General features: G+C 47.5%; 1 protein-coding gene across 4 annotated transcripts in view; it reads right to left on the bottom strand.

Annotated features, from left to right (window-relative positions):
* Window positions 1-24,347, bottom strand: part of AP2B1 (adaptor related protein complex 2 subunit beta 1) — an 82,327-nt gene that overhangs the window by 8,897 nt on the left and 49,083 nt on the right. For 2 of the 4 annotated variants that reach the window (XM_086624401.1, XM_086624400.1), the window contains 6 exons: window positions 17,376-17,417; window positions 15,347-15,493; window positions 13,906-14,051; window positions 11,281-11,410; window positions 2,559-2,643; window positions 1,724-1,810 (listed from right to left, as the gene is read on the bottom strand). In XM_086624401.1, the coding sequence (XP_086480527.1) occupies window positions 1,724-1,810; window positions 2,559-2,643; window positions 11,281-11,410; window positions 13,906-14,051; window positions 15,347-15,493; window positions 17,376-17,417 (637 nt within the window). Of the gene's footprint in view, window positions 1-1,723; window positions 1,811-2,558; window positions 2,644-11,280; window positions 11,411-13,905; window positions 14,052-15,346; window positions 15,494-17,375; window positions 17,418-20,868; window positions 20,886-24,347 lie in introns of all 4 variants that reach the window. The other 2 variants (XM_086624402.1, XM_086624403.1) reach the window with 2 other exon arrangements.

Below are 24,347 nucleotides of genomic sequence, written 5' to 3'. Positions count from 1 at the left end.
GAGACATGACCCACTTTCTCCCATACATAAGCCAAAGAGGCTGGCAGATCCCGCACGCCCCTGAGCATCCCAAGTGACGGATCGCGCTCGGGAGAGGCACCGCGTCCGCGGCTCTTGCTGAAGCACTGGGAGAAGCCTCTTCCCGCCTGAGCCCTGGCAACGGCTGCAGATGCCACTGCAGAGAAACTGCCTGGCATTCCCGTGCTCTCCCTGCGAGCCCGTAACGTGTTCCCCACGGAGTAGCACCAACCCAGGCAGGCTGGGCAAGCGGTCTGCTCTGGAGCTGGCAAACCCTGAGCAGGGAGCACTGCCTCTCACTCCACATTTTCTTCCAGAGGGAGAAGGGGGCACAGGCCAGGCTGCAGGATCCCCAGTGCTCACCTGCCCACCCCCTGTCTCCCTCTCAACTACATCCTCCGCCAACCATCACTGCAGCACTCCAGTGCCAAAGCGAGAAGTTACCAAGGCTTCTGATTTGAGACGCAAAGAGCTGCGGGTGGCGCGGTCAGGGCACCGCCGGGGCAGGCGGCTTTACCCACAGCAGCAGCACCGCAGTGCAGGGGCAGAGGCTGTGCCAAGCTCGGCCAGGAGCAGAGGGCGGGCTGGGGGAGGCGCAGAGGTTGTTCTCGTTTGAAACCTCACAGTGAAATCAAGTCATAAGGTCCAACAGCTGCTATTTTTTCCCCCCCTTGTGTGTGCTCCGTCTTTTATATCCCGAAATAGTAATAATTATGAGTACAAAGAGACCCATGGTTTCTGTCTGCAATTGAAGCAAGAGGGTGTTCATCGTGTAACGGCAGGCATGAGCGAATAAAAAGGTTACGGGGTTTGTAACCAACACTTTCCTTCTCTGCGAAACACAGCAGCTTTCGGTAGAATCACTTGGCTCCTGTCCAGAGCCTCTTGCACAGGAGCAAAGCTGCTACACTGGCCCCATTCCACGTTTTTTTTTTACACTCCCTCACCCTTCAGCAGTAGTAAGGTCATACGTACAAGTAGGATGATCACAGAGGCAGCTGGACGACTAAATACAGAGCTGAACGGGACAGAGTATGACCAAAATGCCCCAAAATAGCAGCGAACGACAGCAGACCAAAACTCTTCTCACATGGCCTGTCCTCCACAGATGTCAGAACATTTTATAGCGGTACGTAGAGTTCTGTAGGGTTACTCTTTCACAACAGAAGGAAGAAAGCAGATGCTGAAAGGTGAAGTGAGTGACCCAGGATTATGCAGCAGGTTAAAGTCAGGGCTGGAACACCTTGCCGGAAACACTCGGCAGCAGGACAGGATCACTGTGCAGCCCCAACACTGTACTCAGCTCTATTTAAATGAGGAGCTTTGCACAGAAACAAAGTACAAGACAGAAAACGAGTACAAAATCCAGAATGAAAGGAAGAAACAGATAGGTAAGATTTAAAATCATAGAATGGTTTGGGTTGGAAGGGACCTTAAAGATCATCTAGTTCCAGCCCCCCTGTCATGGGCAGGGACACCCTCCACTACACCAGGTTGCCCAAAGCCTCATCCATAAAATCTGGGATTTTAGTTGTGCTTTTACAGGGACCTAAAGTTTTTGAGTGAAATGAGCCCCTGGATCCAAGGCTCTTCTATTCCTAAGTGCAACATCCATCTGTTAGCCACAGACGATGCTATTAATCGGGTGATGTCTGGTGACCATGCATCAAAAGTGCTCTCAGCACGGTAGAATTAAGCTACTCACCGGCATTCAGGTGACAGTCTTTGATCTGGAACTGAAGCTCGTTTTCATTTGGAATATCCTTCCATGTTGCAAGGAAGACCTGGCGCTCTAGAAATGAGAAAGACGATCAGCAATCCTGGATCCTCACGGGACGAGGGCGCTAATTAATTCACCGCAGAATGATACGAGGTAGAGACACAAAAGATCTTTTGGTCACGTTTTGCCCTGCTGTGGTCAGATTCAGATTTGCTTCTATAACAACCTCAGTCTCACTGTAAAAGCAGCAAAACTTTGAAGGATTTTGGAGCCCCCAAACCAGAGACAGTCTTTACCATATGAGCTGTTTACAAACAAAGAACAGGTGGGATTTGACAAGAAGGAAGGAGACCCACACATTTAGGATTATGTTAGTGAAAGCTGCTTTTCAAGCAACTTCCCAGCCAATTCCAACAACAGTTTAATAAAGGTGACCAGGAACACAGGAATTACAGTGAAAGTGGTATGGGGGCAAATACTAGCCCTATTTAAGTGAACTAAACCCTCAAAAAAAAAAAAAACCAAACCCCGCAACAAAAAACCAACCCTAAAAAAATCAGCTTCAAAGAAAACAGACCCGTCCCTTGTCCAACAGAGAGAATCAGAGCAGAAGACTTGGGTTCTGGTCACTATTGGAGCTGGAGAAAAATGGGGACAGGCTACCAAACCACTACAGATCAATTCAGGCTGCTGAGATGCACAGGCATGAAGGTCATGGCCAAACACAAGTGCATCTCAGCCATGGGACAACCGCAGCCAGCTGGGCGCTGCCGGCACAGTCTGGCTGAGGGAACTTGACCACAGACCAAAAAGCACTCACCCATTTTGCCATCCTCTACGAAAAGCACGTTGAGAGGAATTAGGCAGCTGAAGTAAAAGACATCGATGTTGTTTTTCACAGCCACCTGTTACAGAAGAAACAGGGGTGGTTAAAGCTTCTCTGTCAGCTGTAAGTCCAAAGCAATACCAAGATTTCATGTAGTCTCATCACCTGCCCGTGCACCCTGGAGGGCTCTCTCTGAGCAAAGGCCAGAGGAGAGATGTTGATGAGCTGCTGGGCAGTTTCAGAAAAGGATCTGTCTCATCCCTCTGTGATCAATCCATTTTCACTAAAAGCAGCATTCTGAATCTTTTATGAGCATTTCACCACGCTGCCTCAGAGCCAGCTGCACTGATGGGGTCACAACCAGCATCCTTGCTCTTTTCTGCTCTCGTTCAACCTCTCCCTCCCCTCGCTTCTTCCACCTCGGAGGTATGTTCATATCTCTCGGCTGCACACAGCTACTGTCATATCTGTCATATTGCACATGAGCTTCTCCATCACCCCTCTTTTCCACCTCACTCTTATAATTCCTCAGCTCCAAACCCCCGTGCATTCTTTATTTTCACCCCAAGCTCTCAGTCGTGTCTGAACACGCAGACTCCTTGATTAGTCGCATCTCAGCCCAGACACTTTCTAGAAAGCTTGAAGCGGGTCCATCGCCTGCACCTTCCTTGCAGCATCTCCCAGGTCTCCAGCCTTTACCTTAGTGAACGCTATATAGTGAACATGTTCTGGGTGTTGATTCCTGGAAGAAGAAAGTCCTGCTACAGAGCAATCAGGGCAGGTAAAAAAAGATTGCTTGACAAAAGACTTAATTCTCAGTATCACTAAACTCCGCCAACCAGGGAGATGCACTGGATTGCCATTTATCACACATGCTCGCCACGTTACCGACTAATCTCTGCTAACACAGACAGCAACCTCACTTTCAGTCTTCCCCAGGCTGAGAGCTGACGGTACAGCAGGAGCAAAGTGCAGGTCTGAGAAAGTGCACTGTCATAACGTAGCTCTGGGCTTCATCTCTGTGCCTCTCACGCTCTCCTCGCAGCATCCCGCACAGCGAGAGCCTGTCGTGAGAGTACAGTGCAGCAGACACCTGCCATTGCTTGCAATGAAGCAAAGCCAGCCTGGAAGAGAGACCTAGAATGGAGGTCATGTGAGGAGCCCTGGATTTCAGGAGCTGTTTGAGATTTTTCTTCCTTTGAAAAATCCCAGGAGGAGTTCTCCAATTTGCCACACAGCTAAATCACAAGACCAGACCATGCTAAATGCTGAGCCAAAGAAATAAATTTGCTGCTACAAAGATTTATGCCAAGACAAACTCCATTCACGTTAATAATTACATACATTAGCGTTCTGCTGAGAAAATCTATTGTCCCATAGTGGCAGGTTTAGAAAGAGACCCCCAAACGTCAGTAAAAACAGTTGCAGATAGACAAGGGAGGGGAATAAACAAGAAAACTCAAACACAAGTCAGCTGATCAGACATGCACGCAAGCCAGAGGACAAATGGTAGGAGTTCAAGTTTCCAGATGAACTCTTCTAGCAATTGGGAAGGTCCCAGAAGTGCAAAGAACAGCAGAAATATGGATGTAACAGTCTGTGAGGTTTCTTCATTCAGCCATCACTAAAGGTAGCAGCTTATATTTAATTCTCACAGTGCAAACCAGCTTAAGAAGGGATTAGTTTAAAGCCCACTAAAACCACGTAAATGATGGTGCAACCTAGAAAAAAAAAAGGAAATGGTGCTCTGCAACGGGGAGCTGTCACATGCTTCAACTGCTGGCGTCATACTCGCGAGTTGGAGTGTCTGGTGTTTGAGCTAGAGGCACTGACAGCAGAGGGGCAAGAGCCCATCAGTGGACGGACTCCAGTGATTCACCTCTGCAAAATGTGATTGAACAGGCTGGGCAAGCGGCCAAAAATGCACCTCTGAGTCTGGGAGGGGAGAGCTGGGGAAGGGACAGCAGTGCAGCCATTCCAGATGCTATGTTTGGATGTAAGTCATGGAGATGAGGCAGAAGTGGAAAAATTTAGGCTAAACGTCTGGGAAAACTTGATAGTGAGAATTATTAAGCAGCACGGAATTCTCCTGAGGAAGAGAGAAGCCCCAGTGCTTGGAGTATTTAAAACCAGCCTTGACAATGCTCTCGGTAAGAGGAACTGCAGCAAAACAACAAAGCATAGCAGGGACCACACTGCGTGACCTAAGATCTTGTCCAACTCTGATTTAATGATTAATTGCCTTGCCTTAGAACAACAGACATCACTTAGCTTTTGTAGCTAATTGTTGTTGCCATACAACAGCAGTTTCTTACAAGAGGGGCTGGAAAGCAGTGCCTTCTCTCCAGTTTCGGTTCTAGAGGCACACTCCAAATTAATATGCTAACCCTGTCCCTGCAGTTATAAGGATGCTATAAAAAGGTATCTGCTGACCTGCTTCTCAACTCTGCAGAAACATACTGAGTAAGCTGCTTTGGCTATACTCTGGAGAGCTACCCAATTAAGATGCTCTGAAGTGCAATTTCTTCCCAGCAAAGAGAAGTGAGCCACACACCAGCCTTCCTCCCAAACTGCATCATTAGGTTCAGTAATGACATCACGTGTCACCTTGCAAGTATCTGTAACGATGCAGAAACCAGCTGTTACAAATAACTTTTGCAAATAGGAAAGGAAAAAGCTACGGTCTCCTTAAACCTATAGCACTAGGACGAGACCAGTAAGCTTTTCAAGACTAGCTTCCAGTGTGCAACACCGCAGCCCCCAAACAGCCAGGCGTGCACTGTTAACGCAGTGGTCCCCGAGATCTGCTCCATGAGAAGGCACTTGCAGATACCTGGATGGGAAAACTTGCACCCAGAAGAGGCTAAGAGGCCCTGCCAGTTGATAACAGCCTTCCAAGGTCACACTTCAACTTTTGTACTGTCACATCAGGAGCACCCAATGCCATCTGACAGGCTACAAAAGCAGCTGCAGGCAGAATGCAGACCCACAGCAGCGTCTGTGAGAAACCGAGTAGCTAACAGCAGCCACTTGCCAAAAAAATCCAGTGCTCCTTAGGTGGGAACATGGACCTGAGACAATCAATGACATTTAAAGTGATACCAGTAGTTGAGAAGTCTCTCTGGGTTTGACATGCTTGAAAGAAACCTCCACTTGCATTCAGTAAATCCTCCAGTCCAGGCTAACTTTGCCTGTGGCTTTGCAGCTTTAACCTGCTGACCTGGACATGAACTAATAAAATCTCTAGCAAGACCTTCAGCTTCAGACATTTGAGAGTTGAAACAGAAGCATTTTAAATAAAAACAGCTTTCCACCTGTGATCTTTCTGAAAGGAGGAAAAAAATAATATTACTACCTTGTGAATTTAGTCAAGCAGAGAACAAAACTTCCAAGGGATAAAAGTCAAAAGGCACCAGATTTTCATGTGATGCTTCACTGCTGAAAAGGTGTGAGCCCACTAAAAATTGGCACAGGGTTCCAATTCAGCTACATCTTGTACATGATCTGACTAGAGGAAGCATCACCTCTAAAAGCAACTCCTGAAACATATTTGCCCACCTTGCAGCATGAGCACCCTTCTGATGTCCTTTCTCGCAGTGCAACCCTCTGATAGCCAACACATGGTATTTTGGGAAAGAGGTTCCTCATAAGAGCAACGCTAAGTCATTTTCTTCATTAGTGTAGGTTTCTGATGCTTTAAATCCCAGACTTGAGCATAAGAACCGACTTTCAAAGTCAAGTCTGAAAGCAACACAGATGCTTTCCATCAGCAGCAAGTACACAACATACCCACTTGGAATCCCATTAGCACCTACACTAAATTAAGGATTTACTTCAAGTTGGGTTTTGCTTTAGAGCTTGGTAACAGCCAAACTGTTAAGGCAAGAAGAACTCTCCTCTGCAGTGTTCTTTACCTCTGCCAGCACAAGGTCATGGTTTATCGTGTGACAGTCTGCTGCTCCGGCTTGTCAGATGTCCCCGGGGAGTGCCAGCTACTTCCCTTCATTTTGTTTGACAGGGAGGGCTCTCGGGATCCTACGGACGCTTGACAGCCGCTGCCAGCCGGATGCTCTACCTACGGGCACGTGTCTCGAGCCCAGGCAGGGGTGCTGTGCGCGGAGAGTGAGGCCGGGTGCTGCGCCCCGGCTGCGGCTGGCATCTCCGGGCACGCCGCTCGCACCAACGGCCAGGGAACAGCGAGGTACTGGGAGGGTTGTGCTCTCATGCGTGTCTGGCAGTACTTGAAGTTCAAGACGTACGTTTTTATCAAACGTGCTGTACCGTGAGGCAGAGCTGCCCTGAAAGCAGCAAGGCAACAGCCTCCGGCAGCTGAGCCGGGAACCGGCCGCGGGCGCCAAGCTGTGATCTCAGCCCTTAATTCAGGGAGCTCCCAGGGGGGTCTGCTCTCCCCTGTAAGACCCTCTCTCGTAGAGGCTGTTAAAAAACCAACCTAGGCAACAAACTCAAGAAGGCACGTTCCACGCCGAGCCACCCGAGGCTGTTCTGTGGCGGCTGGCCCAGTAATTTTGACACAGCTCACACGCAGGCAGACACTGTGCCATTTATCAAGCAGGCTCTGAAGGGAGAACATCTGCTGGCTGGACCTGCTGCTCACGCCGATTCTCAGCCTTGTTTTTATGGAGAGTTGAATGTGTGAAATCTGTTTCCAAGTACCAAGAGCTCTGTGTTTGTGACCCGAGATACATTAACACTTCTGATGAATGAGAGCTCCAGCGGTTCTGCATTGCAAGCAAGACACCGAGGAGTGGAGAAGCACAAGCGATGAGTTACAGCAGGACTGAGCGTGGAAGGACAAGTGAGATCTTGTGCATGAGCAAGACTGATCTTTTCTCAATGAGGAAGCTGCGCCTTCATCTGCCTTTAGAGAAAGGTTTTGCTAAACTGATTGGAAGAAATAAAAGCGTTCTGCACCTCACACTGCTCAGCAGCAATGCAGAAGTCTGCGTTTCCAAGTGTCACTTTTCAGGAAGAAATGCAGCTGGCAGATCCTTCCCTTTCAATACTCGCCAGATCATTTCACAGGCATTTTAGAAAACTGAAGCTGTGCTTCTTACAGTTGCATGCTCAGTAGCTGCAACAAACAGCCGTGGCAGCTGACAGCAGGTAATTCTGGGGAACACAATACACTGATTGTCAATTTTGAATGTGGATCTCAAGAGAATGGCAATGCTCCAGGCTCAGGCAGACTTGCTACTGCTCTGGGAGGCCCTGCAGCTTATTTTCAATCATATAGTCTCCTGCAAGTGGTTACCATCTCACAGAAGAGGTTATCGCATTCATGCCATGACAGGCTGGGCTTGAGATCCAAAACTCGCAGCAGGCTGGATCCACTTCACCCATTTCCAGGGTTAGGGGAGCAATTCTCATGTACCCAAGTGAAAAAATTGAGTGTTCTGATTTCACAGCCCTTGAAAGGCCTTTTATTAGGAATGGTTGTTCTCTTCAGCATAGAAAGGCTCTCATCCCAGGCATTTTCTTATTCCAGATTTGACTAGAAGCTAGAGAAGTACCTGGAAAGAAGATTCCTCACCAGTGCAAATCCCTATTTCAGAACCTATTTTCCTCTTTGAGAGCTGAAGGTCTCACACACATAGTGGCAAAGATATCCCACGCACCTCATCTCCTCCAGCAGGTAGGACCCCAACAGCCTACATATCATCAGAGGGGTAGCACTGCTGTGGCTGTGATAAGGCAGCTACAGGAGCCAAGCAAGCCTGTACAACTACTAGAGCCACCTCCCTGGCTGGCAAACAAGCCATGGCTATCAAGTATTTGTGAAGTTCAACACAGCCTCTCGCACACCTTTCCACAAGGGCTTGTTATCGCTCATGGGTGCTGTGCTGTGCTCTGCATTGGGCAGGGGGACCATGGCACTCACAAGTGCCAGGCACCCCCTGAAAGGCTGACAAGGCACTGCAAGAGTGTCCCCCAGAAGTTAACAGTGCACAAATAACTAAGTCAGATTTTCTTTAGCAACAGGTACGCTCCAAAGACATCCTGACAGCAGCTTTTTAATCTTTAAGAAGTAAAAAAGATGAACCAGAGAGCAGGGACTGCTCTATAACGCTGTGCCCAGTCTAACTTTGGCTTTATCCTTTGGGTAAATCACTGCTTGACTGGGGGTTGAATCTGAGTCGACAGGTCAAGAAAGTCATCACCACTACTTTGGGATGGGAGGCAGAAGCCTGCTATTCACTATCACAAGATGCAAGGTGACTGGCAAACAGAAGACTTCTCAGTTGGGAACCATAGTTATATTTTACCCAAGTAAGCCTCTGAAAATATTTCAGTCTTCCTCATCTTCTTGTAAAAATGGTGGGGTTTTTTTTGTTAACTTGTCGGATATTTTCATTTCTTTCCATGATTACTAATGTTAAGATTAAACCAGCTGCATTGGGTGAAAGATTAGAAATGGTAATAAAAATAACCTGAACAGGACTTGAATTCATTACTTCTGAAATAGTTGCCTAAGGAATGTACAAGTAGTCTTTGAAGTTTCTGATTAACATGACAAAAAGTTGAAAGCTATCAGTTTGGTTACTTCAGGACTTATTTTTCTTGTTATGAAAACAAAAAAAACCACCCACTAGAATAGGAGATGAACATAAGGTTCTCAGGTTCAAACCAGCCCTGCATCTACTTTAAAATGTTCCCCAGCTCAGAAAAACCACATTAAGCAAATTCAACTTGATGAGTGCTTTGGTTCTTCAATGAATGCAGGAACATTTGTATTCTCTAGTCCTATATTATGCTACAAAATGTTCCCTAAGTAGGTCACCAAAACGATTTCTGAATGTTTCAAGACGTAATTTCTACATGAACTCACAAAACAAAACCAGAGCCTTGGCTGTCAGGGCAATGACAGATCTCCATCAAACCCACTGCTGTCAAAAAAGTAAGGGGAGTGCTCTTTTTAACTTGGCATCTGCTATAGTGATTCAACTCTTTGCAGAGAAATATACTATTACTCCATATGGCAGCTTCCCCAAGTGTAAAAGGGCAGCCAACTTCTCTGGCAATGAGAGTGCTAGCAAATTAGCAGCTAAGTCTGGCACTAATGAATGCTCCACGGTCTCAATATAAGGTAGCTGGAGGTCTCCTCACATGTTTTCTCTCTTTGCTTTGTTCTAGCAGAAGACGCTACAAGAAACAAAAGGCATTCTGATTCCTTTAGAGATTTAATAACCCAAATACTTCACTTCCTTCCTGATCAAAGGAAGCAGCAACTCGAGAACGCCTCGTTGAGAGAGTCCCTGGTGTTCAGGAGGCAGATCAGGACCGTCACCTCCTAGAGACTTCCAAACTTCCTTCAGAGCAGGAGGAAGATTTTACCACAGCTGACCCAAATGCAATGATGCAACCTCATCCTCGTGACCTGGATGCAGAGGGAATCCAGCTTTTCCACAGGCTGGAAGAGCTCTCTGCAGAAGACAAGCACATGTAATTCATTCACTGTCCACATGCTCCCCCATTGCATGACTGAGCTCGGAGCCGGAGTGTAGGACTGCTCGTTTGAGCACCAGCAAAGCTATTTCGAGCTGTTTGCCCAAAGACTCATCAATAAGTCATAAGCCCCAGAATGGAAGTCAAAAGAAGGGAAAAAACAGTTGCTCAGGCAGAATAAATAGTAACTTCCGTCGCATTCCCTTAAACTAAAAAGAGAATGAGCTGCTTCAAAACATTCCGCTCTATGGGCTGCTACACTACAGGAAGCCAACCTAGTTCCACCTCCTGGGGACTTGAGGCAAGCAAGGCACGCTACATGGCAAATTAACCACACTTTTGGGATACTGCGAGAACCATCCTGGGGGACTCAGCTACCCAGGGCAGAGGCAGGAGTCGCTTGCTGAGCTCCGTTCCACAGAGTGGCTGCACGTGGCGGCAGCGGAGAGGAGTGTCCTTCCAGGGAGAACTGTCTGCCTGATGAGCAATTCAAGACCAACGCCCCTGCGGCACTCCAGGACTGACGGAGACAGTCTTTGATCCAAACCAGACGGGAACATCTCCCTGTATCTGTTGTGCCTTTATCAGACTGGCAGCCCAATCTGATAAAAAGCCTCTTCTAGAGAATGCTGTCCCCAACACGTACCAACAGCCTCATTGATGAAACATTAGCTGCTTACATCATTCCTCCTCTGCCTTTCCTGGAACACATCTTGTTTGCCTTGGATTAAGCTATCTGGGGCAGGGATGTGCCAAGGCCCTTGTAAAGCACCCTGGAAGTTAAGAGCGCTAGAGAAATATTAATCACTCGGCAGTTGCCATCTTTCCTGCAATTCCTTTAATTGCCTCAATTCACCCTGACAGTTCTCGCTGCCTGCTCCACCACAGGCATGCACCTTCTCTGTTCAGACCAGCCTCAGTTCACAAGCCCAACCAAACCTCATGCCCCATTTACAGAAGAGCGTTGCTGGAGCAGACGAAGACCTTAACCTACACAGATGCAAGCAGTGGGTTTGAGGTGTTTTTGAAAAGTCATAAAATTCAATAAGTCCGTGCTTCAGTCTTTCTGGGAGAGACTAGAAAAAGGAACAGGAAGAAGTTTTGGCCAGACTTGGTCCAAATCCATGAGGTCTGCCTGGTTACCCTATACACAGTATTTTGTTACCAGAGCCTTACCACATTGTGTTGGGCCAAACAAACTGGGCTGAGCACCTGGTGATCTCCCCCCTGCCCAAAATGAGACAAGCCTTACCTGGAGGTTGTTCAGGGGCTCCATTTTCATGACTGGTCCCAGAGTGTTGAGGGGCAGAGAGACATCAATACTTTGGTTTGGCATCAGAGGTGTGTGAATGGCCAGTGGGGTGCTTGGGATGACTCCGAAGCTGGGCAAGAGGAAAACAGAGGCGATGAGAGCAGCACTGCATTGCCCAACACCTACTTCCCTTTTGCCACGAACAAGTTGGCTCATCTTCTCATCCCTCCTGAGCTGCGCCTGCTGTTACTCCAGGGGAAGAACACAGCTCAAACTGGCAGACACTCAAAGTAGGACAAGGCATGGGAAACTCCATCAGGTCAGTCTCGCTGACAACATGCACCATCCTGCCCAGGGGACCGGCATCTGGGAACTCTTCCGTTACCCGCACGGCACTGCTCTACGTGCAGAGTAGCAGCCTGCCCCGCAAGGAGCAGCACCTGGAACCACACTCAAGCCTCTTGGCTCTCTCTTACCGAGCTGCAGAGCACAGCAAGTACAGTATATCACACACTGCATGGCTGTTACATCGTTGGGAGCTACGGAAGAAGGAACTGGAGCCAACACAGAACAAAGAGATAGCCAAGGAGGAGTACGTGGTTTGTAACAGAGCACTGTGGAACAAATGAATCAACACAGCCAGCTGTCTGGTCCCGAACAACAGCGTCTGGCTCTGTTGCTTGGTTTGACACTCCTTCAGCTAGGGACAGATACCACTACAACAAAGCAAGCTTTTACTTGCCTGTTCAGTCCAAGACACATTTAATTCCACAGGCACCTCTACTTAATATGGAGAACAGGAAAAGCATCTGACATTTAACGTAACGCTTCGGTACTACGTACTGGCTTCTTTTCGAAGGCAGACGGAAGTGCAGGTGCATGAGAGAGTTTCAGTGTCCACTCGTGACTGCATTTCTCTTTAGCAGAATTCACATTAGCCCAGAAGTGATGGAGCATTTACAGGAACAAAGACGTATAGGTGTGTATTTTTATTTTACACACAAAAAAAATGATACTGTCTCTGCACAGAGTCAGCCGCGTGTGTTTTGGGCATGTCACTCTTTCAGAAGCCAGTAGATGCCCCATTCTTTGTTCTCCTTAGTTTTCAGCTCTAGGGAGCTTAAATAAGAGCATTCTCAGCAAGGGCCTAGCCACGTGATTTGCCTTCTGCAGCCATTTCACCTTGAGGGACATAAGCCCTAGTGTTTTCCTTAAGACTCAGAGGGAAAACAAAGTTGCATTTTGCTGCTAAGTGGCTGTGACATTACAGGACACTAGAGCTCTAGTTTCCTTTTTTTTTTTAAAATGCTTTATCCCAAGACTGCAGTGAATGTGATTAACAGCAGCAGGAGAGGGGGGAAAAGCAACAGAAACTTCCCAATCACAAACTCTAACATTTAAACCTAGAGAGCCAGCTCGCTGCAGCTCTTTGCAACGCACCAGCCACAGCAGAAAGCAGTGACAGGAGAACAGTAATTGTAGAAGAGTAAATAGTAGTAGATTGTATATGGATCATGTGCTGATACGCTGCAGAAGGAGAAACTGCTGTTTTGCTGTACGCTATTTAAACTTTTTACATCCTTGAGAACTACCACGTAGGTGTGGCTAGTACACAGCTTGATATATGGGGGAAAAAAACCACAAGCAAAACAGATTTTTTTCAGGTCAATTTGGATGAAACATTTGCATATAGCAGCTTAGCAAAACTCTCTCTCCAGAAAATACAGCAGTCCAGGGAGAACGTTTACTAAGACTTACTTAGCATAACGTCTTCTGTAAGTAAATATTATTCGTCCCAAGAAATCCCAAATTTGCAAGGCTAACAGCGATACTAAAGAGACAGTTTCAGTAGATCTGTAGTATAAAGAATCTTTTTCCAGCGAAGAGATATTAAGAAATATGGGGAACATTTCAGTCACAAGATATTCTTTACAGTTTTGGTAAGAACTAGCCTGATCCTTGCTCAAGATAACGTACAAGCTCTGACTGGGAAGGGTATCTGTGGGAAGACACCATGGCTGCACTGCCATGTCATGTCTTTTGGCCGAGATGGGTTTCTGAGAACAATCTGTATGCTCTAAGCATTCCAGTGGCTGCTCCTGACAAAACTGTTCTGCTGCCAATTACACAAAACACATGTGCCATAGGCTCTCACCTTGCAACGTCTCCATCGACAAATGGCTTTATTAATGAGCTGCACTTCCAGAGGGTCTGAGGGGCAGCATGGTAACTAAGTCAGGAGGTAGAGGCATTACCTGTTTATGCTCTCACTCTCCTTGGGGCGTTTACTAGTTATAAAACCACCCACTATAACCTGCCTAACAACACATGAGGCTGCTTTAAAACTCTGCAGAGATTAAATGGGGCAGATGCTGTTTTAGAGCTGGGAGAACGACGGGACCGTCTGCTGCCTGTTTCCTCACAGATTTATCAGTCTGTATCTTCAGCCCTTTCACACAACTGTGGTGTGATGGAGAGTTCAGGCTGTATCACCCAGCTGTTTCCATGACTGCATTATGTACTTACATAGACGTTCTCCCCATATCTAGCAACGTAGACACAGACTCCTTTCACAGGAACACCCCATCTTTTTAACATAGCGGATGAAGCATATTGATTTCTTACCTGTTCTTATTGAACTGAATGGCAAAGTCGGTCATGTGCTGCAAAGCCTTATTGGTAAAGTTCATCTCCATGTAGATGTGTCCCTGCCTGTGACTGAACGTGCCCGAGATCTCCAATCCTTTAGCCTTCACTGCAGGCAACCAAACCTTGAACACAGAGACGTCATTCAGCATGAGAAGTCTGGCTTGAAGATACCAAAACAAGTACAGCTTTCCAAACAACAGAGAAGTCCTGAGTTTGGAAATCCAGCTACATTGGCACACTAAGCCCACAAACACTACAGAAACACTACAGGGAAGCTATGACACGGGGTGTTGAGAGGATCAAGCTCACCAATGAGAAATAAGCTTGCTGCTCCTAATTCATATTTGTTCACAGCACTCACATAAGAATTCCAATACACTATAGCATTAGTGTGCACAAGAAACTGTGAAAGCTTGTGTCCATCACACTGATGCAAGACTTACCAAGTCTGCGGATGGACAGGCTTCTCCAAGGACTTGTTGGGCTATTAGAGGCAGGACAATACTAAAGTTTGAACCAAATAAAATTACAGGGCTGATACTATTAGCAGTTTGGGTTCTGGATTCCCAAATCATCTTTGTGGGAAAAACCCAGACCCAAATTTGAGTGGTGGAAAATGAAGTTACTACTTAGCTCAAGATTACTGGGTTCTTTCATGCTTGGTCTTACGTATGGTGTAATATGTGCAAGCAGCTAAGGACAAAAAGCTTTGAGCATGCTCTGCAGTACCTTGAGATCCTACATTTCATAGGATGACTTAACTTTATTAATCCACTGACTATTTAATAAGAGTGCTAATTTATCCCCTTTCAGGCATGAAAGGCTAACCCTGAGCTCCCTGTGGCTGCTCCACAGCCTCTTACCAGAACTGTGTTCTGTATCTCCTGAGCCCTCCAGACTAAGCATGCTCCAGTCAGCGCATCTGCGATCTCTACCACTAACGGAGCGTTTACCCGCATTACCCTGCCGCATGCTCATCCCAATCACGGCATTTTGTCTTCGCTGTCACGTTGGATTCCTCCAAATAAACGAATCTTCTATGAAAGTTGTAGCAAACTGTATCTTGCCCTCAGTTTCCTGGGGAAACTTCCTGAGAAGTAGGTCTCCACGAAAGCTGCTCTGACAAGACCGAAATTCTCATATCTTACATAAGCCAGTCTTTAGAGTAATATGGTTACAGGCAAAATGAGGGAACTGCTTCAAAAACCCTGAAGTCTGTAACTAACAGCTAACATGGTCTCCAACACACTGTTATTCTGCCTGGGACAAGTCCAGGGCATCCCTAATGGGACTGAGTTGAACTAAGGTGCCCCGACAGCACCAGAGACCAACAATAAAGGGGACAAGTGAGCACTCTCAGACTTCTTGTAGCCTAAGGTGAGGCAACATACTAAGGATGTTCTTTTTCCTTACGTACAGACTTTGGAGCCACATATCCTCCAGGAGCCATGCCTATACCAGATGAGAGCTCAAAGAGATCGTTGAGTCCACTGCTCACCACCGCTGGGGTGGGTGAAGGGGCAAAGGTGGCTGGCACGGAGGAGGGAATGTAGGTCTGCCCCACCTGGAGGAGTTAGAAAGAACAGGCACTGATTAACATCACACATGAACTCGGGCAATATCTTAAATATTTTAAAGCCGTTTGCAGCTTCCCCACTGAATTATCAATAGTGCTAAATAATGCATTTGAATTCCAAAGCCCTTGGCAACTAATCCCTACACTCAGCTGGCACCTCAACCATGCAATAGCTTTCACATAATTTTTTATAGCTCCAGTTATCTATTCCCACTGCTGAGGAATCTTTCTTCTCCATCTCTCCTTATAAAGACAATATGCTTTGTGGATCTACCCTACATAAACCCATGGAAAAGAAAAAATGCTTCAAATCTTCCTCCAGCTATGAGAGTTTTCAGGAATCTGCAAGATTTTGCATATCCAGAGATAGCAAGGGAGTCATGATCGTATTGTGTACTCCCACCCAAAGCCAGAGCTCTGCATTCTCGGCACTGTGGACCAAAAGGCTCCTTACATGAAGCAGAACTAGTTGTCTCTGCCTGCCAGAGGACAACCTTTCTGCAAGAAGGGCAATCCTTCCCTCTCAGGGCTTAAATGAGGGCATCGAACCTGGCATATTAACCTTTAAGTGTCCAGCTCCAGGTGGGACAGTCACACTCAAGTTAGACTCCCAAGGTCTTTTCATCACTGTGAGCAGGAAGAGTTATGTGCTTGAGAACAGGATTCACCAGTCAGCAGCCCAGAAACAGGCAGAATGACTAAAGCAAGCAACAGGAAATACCGATGACAGGCCTGGGTCTGAAGTCTCACCGCTGTTCTGTGTGCAGGAACCCACCTGAGATATGGTGTTTCAATCAACCCTTTGGACAGGGGGGACTAGCGGTTTTACAGGACTGCTTGGTGAGTTTATCCTGGCCCAGGAAGGCAGAGACCTGGCTTTGTAGGTATGATCTCTACAGAGAGCGTATCTCTCGTGTCCTGGTGTGTGCTGCCTGGGGGCTACAGGTATACTGTACCACTGGCTCTCCTCTGCACTCAAGCTGAAGTTAGGAGCAAGATTCACAGGGAAAGAAGGAGAGAGGATGACTGCAGCCATAACGAAGGTCTCTGAAAAGCCCTCACTCCACACAGCCTTTACTGAGAACTGAGTATGCTTTCCTCACCGAATTACTGGCTACACGGTCCTGGGAAGAGGGACTGGAGCTTTCCCCGGGAGACTGCTTTTGGCTGTGGCTTGGAGGCACACTCCCTCCTGCTCACTGTGTCTGCATGTCGTCCTGCATCCTTTGCCATGCTTTCCTGGAAGAAGCTGGTATGCATTTGAAGCCAATGGTGCTTTGGAAGCTGCCTGAAAGTCTCCCATGTCCTGGCAAGGGCTCTAGGCACTAGGGCATTCACAAAGCACAGGCACAGAGGAGGCGGTCGGTGGCAGGCAGAGCTCAGCATTGACCACACATAGTAGGAAAGCTCGGAGCACCCGATCCTGACGTCCAGGAAAAGCCTTACGTGGCGTTTGGGAGGAGAAAAGCGTTGAGTTCAGACAAGCCCATGGTGACACCAGGTTAGGGTTACAACAGAACAGGCTTTGTGAGCAGAGAGGTGAGCATCCTTGGCCTTTCAGCTGTCAAAGCAGTTGCACAAGGACTGGGGTACTGCCACAGTTACGATGGTGCTCAAATTAAAAGCTCTGAGAAAGAAGAGCTAAGCAGATAGAGTCAACAGCCCTGGCTGCTCTTAAAGAAAGCCCAGGTCACAGGTGGACTCAAAGCAACGTAGGTGGAGACTTGTGTGTTTCAGTTGCATTTGTCCGTTTTCAAACACCTTCAGGGATTTAAGAGCATCTTTCAGCACAAAATGGGTGAGGTTATATTTAAAACCCTGAGCTTTGAGCAGCTTTTTAAATTGGGGAAAAAAATGGAATGGCACTTACTGCCGGGCTTCCTCCAATGCCCCCGCCAAGGTCACTGCCAAGCTGAAAGAGAGAAGGAGAGAGAGGAGAGAAAGACAGAGTTCATTTAAGCCAAGTGTCAGATAGCCGGAGTGGAGCTCAGCTGGCCGCACTGCTGCGAGTGTGTCCCGCTCGCTCGCCGTGTGCAGGACAGACAGAAACGCAATGATGGGAAAGCACAAGGAACAGAGGGGCTTTTTTTTTTTTTGCTGTTGTGCGAGCAGAGCTATTTGGAGAACCACTCCACACACCTGCTGTGGACAGGAGTGTTTTGCAGGTTAGTACGAACAAAAAACCCTCATCCCCGCCTCGCGCCTGTCATCTGCACCAAAAACTCTGCCCAATCCTTCATGTTTCGTGCACCAGTGCTTTCCCTTCAGCCCACCACACTGGTTTGCCAACAGTCCTGAGCAGCTCCACAAAACCCAGTGGGGTGAAATGGAATAAAAATAAAACTGTCAGGAAGCTCATTCCTGAAAGCTTTAGTTTTCTAGAGAACAGCTACAAGCTACGGGAAAACACAATGCATCTTGGCTATGTTCCTGGCAGCTTTCTTCCATAAAAAGGCAGAGAAGGGGATACGTGTTGGCTGTTACAACAGCTCAGACAGGAGGGCTTTGTCTTCCCTTTGGAGATGGTCCTCTCCCTTAGGAAAGAAAACGGCTTCAGGATCTAATGGGCCACTCAAATAGTAAAGAGACCTTAGAGTGCACTAGGATATTTCAGTAACAACCTCTGCCACGCTACACAGCTACAGTTTGAAGCGACTGAAATAGCCACTGTGTCCCACCTGTACAACCCTCCATAAACACTAAGTTCTCCCTGGAGCCCTCCTGCCAAACCATCCCGCAGCCCACCCGGAACTTGTCCTACCACGAACTCCCTTTACGAAACATCCAGACCACTTTCTCAGTGATAAAGCCCCTTTTTTAAACATCCACACCATTCTGCATGCTCGAGAGAATTCATTGATCAGGACAGACTCTGAAGCTGGCTACAAGTACAACATCATCCTGTGAATATTTATAAAGCGCTCGACAGATGACTGATAGCCAGGAGGAGACAAGCACAGATCTGTAGTGGTTATTCACTACAAAGACATCTCCAGGCTTACCTGTGTCCTAGGCTTTTGTTCAGATGACCATGGTAGTTTTTTGCCCAGTGCAAGTTTTTTTTTTTTTCTGTCACATTCAGACAAGGATCATGCCTGGACAACATGCACAAGAAGATGAAGCCAGTGCAGGGGTGAGGTAGGAGCCAGCCTTATGGAGAAAAGGCTGGACTGGCAGGCCAGAACAACACAGCTCACCTCGTAAAGAGCTGTGCTCTTCCATTTGATCGGGGTTTGGGGAGTTTGCTTTCAAAGAGTATCTGACAAACTGAGTCAGCAAAGACTCTCAGTATGTTGTTCAAATATACACTGATGTGTTAAGATAATGAAAAAAATTGCCCCATATAGCTAAAGCAGAAGCTTCCAGGAGTGCCTGTGCATAGAGCCAAAAAGGCTCCAACCTTTTCCCTCTGCACAAAATACTTGGAAATTTAACTTTGTTCTGGTCCGGGCTAACCTGTTCCCTGGGAGCCCTCATGGCAAATGTATTTTACACTGGTCAAGAGAACCATAAAGCTTCATGCTTCTCTCCCTCAGAGCACAGGCAAAAAGGACAAAAATGCCTTGAGAATGGCAGCAAAGTTGCAAGACAGTGACTTACTAGATGATAACCAGCCACCAAAAAACCTGTAAAATTGGACAAATCCCTGTGCTGTTCTGGATCCCCCTTCTGTTCCCCGGCACATCTCCTTCCCTTAGTCCCCACCGGAGCCACCCGACGCAATACCACCTACACAAGTAGGTGTTAGAGAAGTACAAATCACACACAATTTGACTTTGTTAAGCAGCCTTAAGAGCTTTTTTCCTGTGTGAGACTCAGTTTATTCCTACTTGAGGTCACAGCAGAACTTTGTAGGAGGTCCCTCATCACTGGCAACAGCCACCTCTTCCGACAGCAACCCACCCTCTCGCTGCCCGCAGCAATGCAGCGCGCAAGTCCCGTTTGCTTCGCTTACTTAAGAGATAACAGATAAAAGCCAGCGATTCCAAAGTCAAAAGAAGGATCAGTCACAGACCACGAGGAAGCCAGCCAGAGGATGCAAATCCAATTAATATTGAGCTTATAAAATAGAGTTTATTACACTGTCAGGTCTCCCCCACTGAAACAGCCTGGCAGAGCAAAGTTTTGTTCTACAGAGTGTTTTTTAAGCCAAGCCATGTTTTAGATTAATGTATCAGATCATTTACATCTTGTTACTGGCTCACTGAGGAGTAATAAATGCAACTATTACACCTCATCCTTATTCATAGTCTTGCACGCAGATGAGCTTCACCCTTTATAGTGACAGACAGTGAAGTCCAGAGGAAAAGAAGCAAAGGTAAAGAACTCAGTTCGTTTCCAGATATTATTGTATGCACGGAGGATTTCTGGTACTGTTGTCTGAAGCAGGAGAAAGACTGGTTTATCGAGCAGCAGGCATTTTACAAAGGGTATTATGGAAATGACTGAATAATTCTGCATAATCGAGCCAGATGTTAACTATTCTACCATTTCCTACTACACTCATCATAGGAAGCTGCAGGCTAGAAATCCAACCTCAAAGAAACCCATACACTGCTATCTGCAGGCACTCGCTGTGAAGGAGGGAAGGACTGACATATTGGGGTTCCTCAAGCTATCTGCAAGTCTTCCATTTTCCCTAGCTGTCAGGCCTTGAGGGAAAAGTAGAATTTGGATTTATTACTTGTCTTCAGTCAAGACTCCAGCTCTCACCCCCTACAAGGTGGAGGAAAAAAAGCCCCTCACTGGCTCAGAATTTACCATGAGCCTCCTTACATTTCTAGATTGCATCCAACGTCTCTGCTTTGTGGTAGAAGAGGTCTCTTTCCAATGCCAGGAAGCTCTGACCTGCTCCTCGTGAAGCCCCACTTTACTCCTAGGAGGGGTCCTCAGACAACAACCTGCCACTCTTGGCTCCTATGCTTGGGGAGAGCGCTGCAGATGTGTGCTGCAAAGCTGCAGAGCAAGCTCCAAGGAGCTGGCAGCTTCACCAGGTCCCTACAGGCAGAGCTGGCTCTACTTACCTAGTGAAAAGAGACGTGATAACACATCTACTTCAACAGACATTAAAGGGGGGAAAGTTAACAAAGAACTGATCAGTTCCACCTCGGATCTGGGTGCACTACCCATGGCAGCTGCACAGAAGTCTCTTTCTCCATTTTTCTTGCCTGCCACCCTCCCATGCCACCAATGCCCTCCCCATTCAGAAACTACAGGACTGGTCTACCCAATCCTCCTGCACGATGGCCAAGACCTAACTTTATTCCAAACTTGAAATGATGGAAGCGATGTAACATGTAACAGCGATGTGTGTGAGTAAGAGGGAAGGAGGAAGACAGAGGGAACAGGAACCAATTACCCACAGCGTGTCCTCTCCCATCTGGAGTGACAGGCAGAGTGCAGAAGGAAAGCAGCAGATATTAGTCAGGCGTGAAGTGCTGCTGAACCAATTCCCTAGGGCTGGCAGCTCCAGTTAACTATTTCCATTCAACCCAAGGGCAAGAAGAGACTCCTGTCAGAAGGACAACATGAATCTGCCTTACATGGGAGCAAGCAACAGCCCTGCGGAGGAGAGGACCACGTTAATACAGCTGGCAGCCCTGCCCAGGCCGATACGCTTGCTGTGAAGGTGAGGCAGACGAGGGCTGCCATTTGGTCTCAGGACAGCCAAGGGGAACTTTTGGCTGGGAACTTGCGGCACTGCAAAAGCCCTCACCTTGAGCTCGAAGTTGGCAGGCTTGCCTCTTGCTGAAGAGCACAAAGCCTCTGTCCAGGATGAAGAGCTGCCTGCTTCAGGAGATGCGCAAGGGGTGAACAGGGAGTCTTGGCCACCAAAAGCACTAAGTTCCTCAAACAGGAATTCTCTTTATTCTCTCCAAACCCACCCTGCCACAACGTCACTCGAGCAGCCACACGGGTTTAAAGAAGAGGTGCTGACTCTGTATCGATAAAACCAGTACTAGCACCTCTTCCCAGACTGCATCGGCGTCTTTACTTGGTGTTGGCTGGCTCGGAGGGCGTTGCGGCTGCTCTGCAGTTGAAGAGCATTTGCCCTGTAATTTCAGCTCCGTGCAAGCAGTTCTGCTGACTTATGAAGTGCAGCAGTGCTGGAGTTACAGCATGAGGAGGGTTTATTTGTGTCTTAACAGCAGTTTGTAATGAAGTGACTCTGCTAAAGTGTTCATGTGATCCGGAGGGGTTACGATCACTTCTGCAACATGACGTGAGGCATTTGGAGCTCCAAAAAAAAAAAAAAATAACAGGGAGAGTGGAGCCAGGGACAGAAGCTGCAACAACTGCTGCTCAGCGACCGCTTTGCCTTGTGTCCATAGCACAGCCAAGGCTTTCAGAGCAGCTATGCATTTCATGGATTCTTAAGTCATGGGTTAACAGGGAAAATCGCTGCCTCCTCCCTCCCTCGCATCCCAAACCAAGGGTTAAGCATCACAGCTCAAGGAGCTAGAGGAGAGCATGGGCTCAGTAGCACGGCAGCAAGGAACACAAGGTGTTTACCGAACAAGAATCAGGCCATGGGGCTGACCGAAACGCTGACAGCACAGTTGCCAGCAGGCCACGATCTGGGCTAATCCTGTTAGAGACATCTTACCTGCAGGACAGAGACCATGCACGGTCTGCATCTTCTGATTTCCTGGAGGGCTGTAGCTATCTCAGTGCAGACTCCACTGTGGCTCACACACAGGTATTTTCAGCACCTCGGCTTGCTGCCTATTTTATGTGTCTGTCTTCACGCCACCAAGCAAGGCTTGTGGAGCAGAAGGGCTACTGTCCAAACCAAGGACAGTTGTGTCAAAGGTGGTGGAGAACAGGTCACGCTGTCAATACCATGGCCACCAGCTTCAGTAGCACTTACTGCTAATGCTGTACCTTGCTGAATGATTTCCATCAGCAAACAAAACTAAGTACTAACCATTTTCATTTTCTGAAGTGTAAAAAAGCAGCTCTACAAAGCTCTAACAGTCCTATTACTGTTACAGCAAGAAGAGCCTTAAATCAGACATGAACAAGTGACCCACCAGAAGAGCTCCTTTTCCATGTCAGCACTGCTCCAGCAACGGGCACATGCCCTTTGTCAGAAATCCTAACAGATGTTCTCCATAACTCATCAAACTAGAACAGCCTAGACGAAAGGAGACACTCAGCTCCTTGTTGGGTGCTGGAGGAGCACCCTGGGGAAGCATCACATCCACTGCCTAAATGGATGTTGGGGCTGACCTAGCATAGCCACTCTGACACTGTGGTTCCAAGAAAAGGTAAATGAAGTAGCCTTTTGGATCAGGCAGCCACTCAGGACTGCTGGAGCCAGGCTGCTGGAGCCTGTTTCTTCCCAGGCTGCCAAGCCTACAGGTACCCAGAGCCCAGGACACCCCGCTGGAGAGGGTGAGCCAGTGCTCAGGTCCCAGCCCTCCATCACGCTTCAGGGCAAGCACAGTGGTGGGACACAGCCCTGAACCGTGCAGAAGAGACCGCTGGGGTCAGACTCCCCCCTATTATCTGGCTTGATTACACAGAGGTGCACAGTTCTACCTGGAACAGCCCAAACCAGCCCAGCTATTAGAGAAATTTGTGGATACCCAGCGTTCAAACAGCTTTACAATTCAGGACATAAATCAGTCTGACCAGCTGCCAGCCTTGAATCAATAATATTCTTGTAGATGAGTGGCTAGAGTATTAAATAAAATCCCTACATAACAGACAATCCAAGCCTGTCCATTCCTACAGATTTCCTGCCCTGTCCCCAGGTTTAAAGCCACCTCTCCGGCCCTCGGGCACAGCACCCCGCTCCTGCTGAACGCACGGGCTCACAGTGAGCTGCACCATGCGCCGGGCAGACGGAGCTCTCGTGCCCGATGGTTTTGCAGAGTAAATGAACACACAAACAGGTTTAAAGGCAAAATGACCCTGGCTCAGTACAGCACGGACAGACATCCTACAGAGCGCTGCATCAACAGTAAACCAGGAGCTGGAGGGTTGCCTACAAATCTGCATGAAGTTGAGCCGCTTCGAGCCGGCTTTAAGGGGATAAAGCATCAAACTTCAGCTCTCAGCATGCACAACTCTGCACCCGGCAATCTGCTGTCCAAGCAAGTTTTGCTTCATCCCCATTAGAGACTGCTACCACTTGCTTTACACTGTGGAGCTGGAGATCTCAAACAGCTTTGTAACAGTGTGCTTGGTCACCACTTCACAGAAAGGAAAGCAAAGCAGAGAAGAACAAGAAGATCTACCCAGGGTAGCAAACAGGGGCACAACCCAGAGCAGACTCAGTGCTGGCTGTGTTCACCAGAGAACAGCTATCCATAACTTGTATAATGAGTCTGCTCTGGTTATAAGAAAGCATATCTTGTTCTTGTACTAAAGGCCCTTTTTCTCCTTTTTTTTTTTAAGCTGTTAACACATGCTCAGCATCTGCGCGTGCACAATATGCATGCTACATTTAATACCAATTACAAGGCTCACTATGGAGATAAAATAAGAGTTATTCACTAAAGAAATTAACCTATCAAGCAGCTGGAGTCTCACTGGTCATAGGGACCAATATGTGGCAATGCTGAGGAAAATTCAAGTGAACAATATTGATTTGGTGTTTATCCAGTTTTACACCATAAAGTCTCTATTTAAATGCCTGGAAGAAAAAAACCCCCACAGCTTAAGAAATGGAGATGCAGAACGACATTTGCCGTGGAAGTTAGTGCTTCTGTTGATCTTTCTGGATTAGTCCTGTTGAGACTTTCACTGCAAGAGCAGCCCTCTGAAGACAGACACCCTCTCCAAAAAAAGGATGCATTATCAAATACATAAGAGCTGCAACAAGTACCTGAGG

This window comes from Tauraco erythrolophus, chromosome 21 (genome assembly GCF_009769465.1).
Source record: "Tauraco erythrolophus isolate bTauEry1 chromosome 21, bTauEry1.pri, whole genome shotgun sequence".
Lineage (NCBI taxonomy): Eukaryota > Metazoa > Chordata > Aves > Musophagiformes > Musophagidae > Tauraco > Tauraco erythrolophus.
The sequence above is the reverse complement of the archived record's forward strand: the minus strand, read 5'-3'. Positions and strand labels throughout refer to the sequence as shown.